The sequence below is a fragment of the Calidris pugnax genome, unplaced genomic scaffold (assembly GCF_001431845.1).
Source record: "Calidris pugnax isolate Ruff unplaced genomic scaffold, ASM143184v1 scaffold371, whole genome shotgun sequence".
NCBI classification, from domain to species: domain Eukaryota; kingdom Metazoa; phylum Chordata; class Aves; order Charadriiformes; family Scolopacidae; genus Calidris; species Calidris pugnax.
In genome coordinates, this window is record NW_015091373.1 from 407,591 (window position 1) to 415,306 (window position 7,716).

Sequence of the window (7,716 nt, forward strand, 5' to 3'; positions counted from 1 at the left end):
CTCCAGCCCCCTCACCATGTTCTTCATCTCAGATGGCTGCACGGCCACGCGGCACGGGAAGATGACGGTTGAGACCTCTGCCTGGCGCAGGGGCAGCAGCGTCCGCTTGTGCTGGGGAAGGGGGAATGGGGTGGCTCAGCACAACCCCCCTGGGACCCCCCGCTGAGGATGGTGGGGCCCTCACCACCCCTTCTCCCCCTCTCACCTGCTTTCTGCGTCGGGCATCGATTTGGCGGAAGTAGGTGGTGATGTAGAGGTTGTCGAAGGAGATGTCCTGGCAGTACTTCTTGGTGTAGGAGAAAGCCCTGGTAAAAGGGAGGGGGTCCAGAGGGGGTGCGAGGGGGCCGAAGGGTAGCTCCTTCGCACCTGCAGGTCCCAGCTGTCCCCCCCACCTGGTGCCAAAGGAGGGCTCTACCTCTCCTTGCCCTGCAGCTGCTTTCTCCCCCCACCCCCCTGTCCTGGGGCTCACGAGATGAAGACGAGGATGAAGGTGAAGGAGAGCACCAGGCGGAAGAAGGAAACAGCCCAGCCCAGGCGGGTGCTGTGCTCCTGCAGGTGTGAGTTCACGTCCTCCATCAGCTGCTTCGCTGACATGTTGGCCTTCGTCAGCATCTCCTGATGGTACTCCTGTGGCAGAGGGGTCGTGGGGCCGGGCAGGATCTGGCCCCCACCCTGGCTCTGGGCAGAGGGGAGAGGCCCCCACCTGGTAGACGACACTGGCCGTGAATTCCTGGCTGAAGTTGCCAACGGAGTTGTTCACCTGGTCGTACATCTGCCCAAAGTTGCCATCCACGGGGATCCTGTTCTGGCACCATTTGTCCACGACTGCAGGTGTAGAGGGTGGATGGAGCGTGGATGGAGCAGGGATGGAGTGGGGATCGAGCAGGAGTGGAACAGGGATGGAGAGGGGATGGAGCGGGAATGGAGTGGGGATGGATCAGTGGTGGAGTGGGGATGGAGTTGGGGTGGAGCAGTGGTGGAGTGGGGATGGTGCTGGCAGAGCCAGGACTCCCAGGTATTGCCTCGGCACTGGCCATGGCTGCCATCCCAGGGGCTGCAGGGGGGCAGAGCTAGAGCTGCTCCACCGAGGGAGGGCAGGGAGGGGGTCCCACACATCACCCACCCTTGACAATCTTGCAGATGATCTTGAGCTTCATGGGCAGGCAGACGAGGTGGCTGATGATGGGCACATACACTTTCTCCATGCACTTGTTGTACATGGAGTCAAACCAGTCCCGGCACCTCTGCATGCCCTGATCGATCACATCTGGGGGGGGGCAGGAACGCTCAGCCCCCAGGAAACATCTGGGGTGCCCTGCATCATGGGGGGCTGTGTCAGCCCCCCTCCCCTAACTGGCAGCTGCCTGCCCCACGTGCTGCCGGCCTCCTGCCCGCCCCACTCACGGGCACAGCGCAGTTTGGTCTTCTTCTCGAAGAGCTCCTGGGTGCTTTGGCCGGGCTGGGGGCCCGGGTGCCGGCGCTGCCGCAGGTCGTAGCCCTCCTCACTGGCCACCTCCTCGTTGAGCTTCACGAAGGCGTGCGACAAGTTCTGCATCTCCTCATTCAGCGTCCCTCCGCTGTCCTGCCGGGACACACACACACACACAAACACACACAGACTCGGCCCTGCTCTGCCTGGCCCCCTGCCGCCCCCCCGCCCCGGCCCCCCAACTCACCGCCATGTCATCCATCAGGCTCTGCAGGGGGGCCACGGACAACTGCCACAGCTGGCGGCTGTGGTTGATCTGCAGCTCGGCCACGCAGCCCAGCGAGCGCGTCACCTCCTTCAGGTTGTGCCAGATGTTGGCCACCGGCCCTGCCACCAGCAAGGGTGGCTCAGACCGTGCCAGCCCCCAGGACCCCGCTGGGGGCGGGGAAGAGGGATGGGGGGGGACCCTACCATTGTAGATGGCGGTGAGGACGAAGGAGAGGACATAGACCCGCCCCTCCTTTCCCAGGAATTTGGGGCCCACGAGCAGGGTGGCGCAGCGAAAGTGGGGGGACGTGGCCCAGCCCAAGGCAGTCACCCCTGTGGGGAGTGGAGAGGTGTCCCCACAGTCCCGCAGAGAACCCCCCAGGGCTCCCGATGGCCCCCATCACCCCAGTCCCCTCCCAGCCCCATCCTTACCTGTCAGCCCGTAGCAGAGCTGCATTTTGCGCATCTCCGTGAAGTTCATGGGTACGATAAGGAGGTGGCAGAGCCCTGAAACGACAGGGGAATGTGACCTAAGCCCCCGCTGCCACCGGCCCCTGCCCTGCCTGGCACCAGGGCACACTCACCGAGGGCAAAGAGGGTCCCTAGGCCGGCTCCCAGGAAGAACTTGCTGCCGCGGTACTGGTCCGGCCGGCTCCAGAGGAACCGGCTGCACGGGGCGGGCAGCAGCGAGACCACCAGCAGCTTCAGGGCTGGGTGGGGAGGGGGGTGTCAGCCCTGCCCGCTCCCTCTGCCCACAGGCAGCCCCGGCTGGCAGCGGGCTGGGAAGGGATCTCACTTGTGTTGGGTGGTTTCTGCCTCCTGTGCGCCTCCGTCCCAGCCGAGTGCGCTCGCCCAGGGGCTGCCATCGGCTCCGTGGCTCTGTGCCTCCCCGTGGTGACCACGGGATGCTCCCGGGGGAACCGGCAACGGTGGAATGTTGCTCTGGAACTAGGACACCACGAGGTGCCCCTTCCCTCTGCCGTATTCCTGCACCCAGAGAAACCAGCGTCATATTCCTGCATCCGGAGAGACCAGCACGATGCTGGGCAGAGCCCTGAGGGGCTGGGGGAAGAGCCCGGCTCCGCTGTCTGGGGGCAAGCAGCCCCAGGAAAAGCAGCAGCCAGGGGAGGCGAGTGAGGCGCGGGAACTGGCCCGCAGCGCCGGTGGCTTCGTGCTGGGTTTGGTGCTGGCCAGCCTGTACGGGGTTGTGGTTCTGCTGGCCCAGGGCCACAATGTCTGGTACTGCCTGCTCACCACCAGCAGCCTGGGCACTGCACTGGGGCTGGGCATGGCCTTCTCCACCAAGCTGCGGGTCACCGTGCTGCTCTCGCTGCCCCACATCTTCACCAGTAAGTAGCCATCGGTCCCAGCACCAGGAGCCGGGGGGGGGTGCTGGGTTGCAGCTGAGCCCCAGGACCCCCTTGTCCCCGCAGGGGAGGGGAAGATGCTGATGTTGCTGCTGGCGCTGGGCATGGCTGTGCAGGGGCCCTGCTCCAACATCGTGCAGAACTTCTCCCGTGCTGCCGAATCGCTGTCGTGTGGGGCCGAGCTCACCCTCAACCAGACAGTTGAGCGGCTGCAGCGCGCCCAGGAACCACTGCTGAGTGAGACTGGGGACCAGGGGGACGCGGTGGTGGGGGGGCATCCCTTCCCAGGGGACCCTCAGCAGCGCTGGCCCGGCCCCAGGCTGCCCTTGCCCCTCGGGGTATGGTCAGCACTGCCCCTTCTCCACAGAAATGCTGGCCAAAATCAAGGACATCTCCCAAAAAGCCAAGGTGGTGGGTGACCATGCCCGCAGGGTCTACCGTTCCCTCATAGACTGTGTCAGCTACGTCGGTGAGCTGGCACCCCTGGGGGTCTCCCTGCCTCCAGCACCCCCCTCTCCTGCTGTGGCTCCGTCCCTGTCCCCACTGCCGCTGCCGGTCCCTGACGCCCACTCCCTGCCCGCAGCCCGAACCCTGCGCAACGTCTGGCGGTGGCTGGCGAGCATGAGCAAGGTCTGCAACAAGGAGCTGGGCTCGCCGTACAACAACTGCATCCGCCTCTTCGATGAGGCCAAGGACAAGTGCGATCGCACCATCCCCTTCCTCTCCTTCCTCTGCTACGTCATCGTTGCCTTCAGGCCCCTCTGCAATTTGGCCAGGAGTGCGTGTGTGTCCCTGCCCCTCTGCGGCGGGGTAGGGGGGTGGCAGGGTGGACCCCTGCCCACCAGTGGGTGCCCACCCTGCCAGAGATTCCCTCTCTCCACAGTTATCCTCTTATTCTGCGTCATCCCTGGCTACATCCAGTCCTTCCTGAAGAGGAAAGTTTCAGAACGTGGGTGTCTCGGTGCTGCAGGGGGTGTGTGTTGGGGGTCCCTCTCTGCCCCCCTCCCAGCTCTTGCCCTGACCCCCAGCACCGTGCGGCCCCTTGTCACCCCTACAGCCATCAAGAACACTCTGGACCGCATCCGCCGGGAGTTTGAGTTCAACATCTCGGCCGTGCACCACTTCAACGTCAGCCTCAGCGCCAGCAAGAGCCTGGGGCAGGTGGCCTCGGACATCATGCAGGGCGTGCGCCTGCGCCTGGAGCCCACCCGCCGCCTCCTGGGGCTCTTCCTTCACTTCTCCTTCTGCGCCATCCTCTACCTCTACCTCCAGTGAGTGGGCTGGGGTCCCGCTCGGCCCCCCCATGGGGACAGTGACGCAGCGCACCGGTGTCTCCAGCATCCCCGCTGTGTCCCCAGGGCGATGCGGTACCGTTACCGGTACCTGCGGGACGACACCTTCGACAACATGTACATCACCCGGCGCTTCATGGAGCTGGACCTGCGGTGTGCGCAGGAGGGCAGAGCCACCGTCCTGCCCCTGACGAGGAGGGAGTGCCGCCGCTACATCTCCCCAGGTCAGCCCCACGCTTGGGGGTCACCCCCCAGGGCCAGCCCCACGGCGGGGCCCTGGCACGGCATGGCCTGATGGTGCTCTCGTGCCCCCCCAGTCGGGATCTGGCTGTCGCAGAAGGAGTGGGAGCGGTACGGGCTGCAGCTGGTGGCCGTCCTGCGCCACGTGCTGCTGGGGGTCAGCGTCATCCTGGCCGACTACAGCCTCTTCTGGCTACTTGACCTGATCCGGCACCTGATGCAGGGGGAGGTCGTCGCCAGGGGTGAGCAGCGCCCACCACCCCGGAGCAGCACCCACCACCCTGGAGCAGCACCCTTGGGTGCTCTGCTGGCCAGAGGTGGGGGTTTTGGGGCGGGGGGTGCCTCATCCCCCAAGTCTGAGGCCCTGCTCACCCCGCAGCACCAGTGGTGTTGGGCATCAGCATCAACGGGTCAGGCTACACCAGCAAGATCTTCAAGGACGTGGTGTCTGCCTTCGACGTGCTGCAGCAGGGCAACATCACCGTGCTCTCGGACCGCTGCCTCGTCCACCCCGTGGAGCCTGACTACGGCACCTACATCAACATGGGTGACTGGGGGGTGCTGCCCCCTCAGTGTGTGACCTGGGGGGGGTCGGGAGTGGGGTGGAGGGATGACCCCCGTGTGATTCGTTCGCTTCCCACCAGGACTCCTTTACGGTGCCTGCCTCTTCACTGCCATCTTCGGCAGCTACGTGGCTCGCCTGCGCCGGGTGGTGTGTGCCACCTACTACCCGTCCCGCGAGCAGGTAGAAGCCCCCCACCGCCACCACCTCCCCACACCCCCTCAGGTCTGTCTGTCCGGGACAGACAGCCACCTGTCCTCACCCCCCCCTCCCCTGCCCCTGCCACTCCAGGAGCGCATGACCTTCCTCCACAGCACCATCCTGGCACGACGGGCAGGCCTGGCACGTGCCCTCTACCAGGCTACCAAACGACAAGCGGCCGATGCCAGGCAAGGTGACCTGCTCCTCTACCTCAGCAGCTGGTAAGAAGGATGCATCCATGAGGCTGGAGACATCCTGACCCCCCCCCATAAATGCCTTACTGGGCATTGCCCCATGGACCACTTGCCCACAGGGTGCCCGGCTTTGCCCAGCTGGCTCGGCTCCTGGGCATCCAGCAGAAACGCTGCCTGGCTTGCAAGATGGCACAGCAGCCGGACTTTATCAAGTGTGTAACGTCCAACTGCAAAGGTAGGAGCCCCCCCCACACCCTCCCTAGACTGGGGACACCCTAGACTGGGGACACTCTACTCCCCCCCCCCCCCCCCCCCCCCCCAAAAAAAAACCAACCACAAAACCAAACCAAACAACCAAAACCAACACAACTCGCCCCCCCGAAAAAAATATCTCCAAACCCCGCTCACGGCCCCATTTTTTTTCCCCCAGGGCTGTATTGCAGCAAGTGCTACAAAACCCTGAACAAGGTCTGCTCCATCTGCATGAGTCCCCTGAGCTACTGGGACACTGGGGACGAGGAGATGTGAGTTGGGGGGTAGGGGGAGACCCCGTCGGACCCTGGGGTGGGGGGCTAGAACCCACCCTCTTGCCCCGTCCCCACAGAGACTCCAGTGATGAAGACGTGGTGGGGCTGTGCGTTGGTGCCATGTGGGTGTTGCGGGGCCAGGAGCGAGGGCAGCAAGTCCAGGGGGTGGCAGTGGGGCAGGGGGGTGACAGGGAGCCCACCGGACTCTGAGTGGGGGCTGCAGTGGGTTGAGGGGGGGGGAGGAATGGAACCCACCCTCCCGCCCTTTCCCCACAGGGACTCCAGCGACGAGGAGACGGTGGGGCTGTGGGTTGGTGCCGTGCGGGCGCTGCGGGGCCAGGAGCGAGGGCGGCTGTTGTGGCAGCGAGGGCGGGAGCTGGCGATGGGCCGGGGGGGGGGCCGGCGGCTGCCCCCTGAGTTGGCAGCCCGGCTGCGTGCCCAGCTGAAGGAGGAGGCCAGCGGGGAGAGCGATGGGGCCAGCAGCGGGGTGGACAGCGAGGACAGCTCACTCTCCAGGTGAGGGCTGGCGATGTCCCCGGCACCCCCCCGGCACTGGGGGTACTGGTCCCCAACACTGTTGTGTGTCGTGTCCCCCCCCCTCCAAGCCTGGACTTCAGCTACCAGGAGAAGGCTGAGAGCAGCGGGAGCGAGCTGGAGGAGGTGGTGGCCCTGCGGCTGCCCAGCGGCAAGGGCAGGGCCCGGTGACGGCGGCGGCGGGATGGTGCCACGCGGCGGCGAGGACACGGAGCCAGGCTCCAGGGCTGTGGCTGCAGCCCGAGCCGCGCGGTGGAGGCCGGGAGCTGCCGGGGAGGGGACGCTCAATAAAGCACCCGGTCCCCGAGGCGCCAGCGTCCTGGTGTTCTCAGCTGGGGACTGGCACCCCACGGTGGTCCCCAACACGAGGTGGCCCCAGCCCTGCGGTGCCCCCAGCTCCATCCCTGCCATGGTCCCAGCCCCACAGTGACCCCATCTCCGGCCCCACACTGCCTCGATGTCCCTGTCCCCATTCCCGTGGTGCCCCCAGCCTTGTCCCTGTCCCCATGGTGCCCTCGTCTCCGTGGTGCTCCCAGCCCCTCAGTGCCCCCATCTCCAGCCCCATGGCGCCCCCAGCCCCACAATGTCCCTGTCCTCACAATGCTTGCAGTTATGTCCCTATCCCTGTGGTGCCCCCATCCCCACAGTGCCCCCATCCCTGTCCCTGAAGTGCCCCCAACTCCATGGTGACCCCATCTCCAGCCCTGTGATGTCCCTGTCCCCATCCCCATGGTGCTCCCAGCTACATTGTGCCCCCAGACTCTCAGTGCCCCCAGCCCCGCAGCGCTCCCAGCCCCTCTGTCCCCATTGCCATGGTGACCCCAGACCTGTCCTTGTCCCCGCAGTGCCCCCAACCCCATGGTGTCCCCATCTCCAGCCCCATGGTGCCCCCAGCCCCTCAGTTGTCTTGTTCCCAACCCAGTGGTGTCCCCAGCCTTGTCCCTGTCCCCGTGGTGCCCCCAGCCGCTCGGTGCCTTCAGTCCCATAGTGCCCCCAGCCCTGTCCCCATGGTGCCCTCATATCCATGGTGCCCCCAGCCTCTCAGTGCCCCCAACCCCATGCTGCCCCCATCTCTAGCCCCACGGCACCCCCAGCCCCACAAT

The 7,716-nt window shown here is 65.9% G+C and overlaps 2 protein-coding genes across 2 annotated transcripts in view; one reads left to right on the top strand and one right to left on the bottom strand.

The window, feature by feature from the left end:
• The window catches only part of DCST1 (DC-STAMP domain containing 1), a 3,848-nt gene extending 1,286 nt beyond the window's left edge, over nt 1-2,562 (bottom strand). The window contains exons 1-10 of the mRNA XM_014961228.1: nt 2,493-2,562; nt 2,281-2,406; nt 1,901-2,029; nt 1,677-1,816; nt 1,405-1,582; nt 1,124-1,267; nt 704-825; nt 470-627; nt 206-305; nt 16-111 (exon numbers count right to left, since the gene is read on the bottom strand). Of these exons, the coding sequence (XP_014816714.1) occupies nt 16-111; nt 206-305; nt 470-627; nt 704-825; nt 1,124-1,267; nt 1,405-1,582; nt 1,677-1,816; nt 1,901-2,029; nt 2,281-2,406; nt 2,493-2,562 (1,263 nt within the window). The remainder of the gene's footprint in view (nt 1-15; nt 112-205; nt 306-469; nt 628-703; nt 826-1,123; nt 1,268-1,404; nt 1,583-1,676; nt 1,817-1,900; nt 2,030-2,280; nt 2,407-2,492) is intronic.
• A 173-nt stretch (nt 2,563-2,735) lies between these two features.
• DCST2 (DC-STAMP domain containing 2) lies at nt 2,736-6,784 on the top strand. Its single transcript, XM_014961229.1, has 15 exons — nt 2,736-3,045; nt 3,130-3,300; nt 3,431-3,532; nt 3,647-3,841; nt 3,947-4,012; nt 4,121-4,334; nt 4,422-4,579; nt 4,673-4,837; nt 4,975-5,142; nt 5,240-5,340; nt 5,449-5,579; nt 5,672-5,787; nt 5,983-6,076; nt 6,356-6,595; nt 6,685-6,784. Exons 1-15 carry the CDS (start codon nt 2,736-2,738, stop codon nt 6,782-6,784), a joined length of 2,331 nt encoding a protein of 776 aa, XP_014816715.1.
• Nucleotides 6,785-7,716: the final 932 nt, after the last annotated feature.

Bases quoted from the DNA above. Each gene is read 5' to 3' on its own strand.
- DCST2 (XM_014961229.1), top strand. From the start codon at position 2,736: ATGCTGGGCAGAGCCCTGAGGGGCTGGGGGAAGAGCCCGGCTCCGCTG. The intron at 4,838-4,974 runs GTGAGCAGCGCC...CTCACCCCGCAG, and splicing joins GGGGGAGGTCGTCGCCAGGG to CACCAGTGGTGTTGGGCATC. The intron at 5,580-5,671 runs GTAAGAAGGATG...ACTTGCCCACAG, and splicing joins CTCCTCTACCTCAGCAGCTG to GGTGCCCGGCTTTGCCCAGC.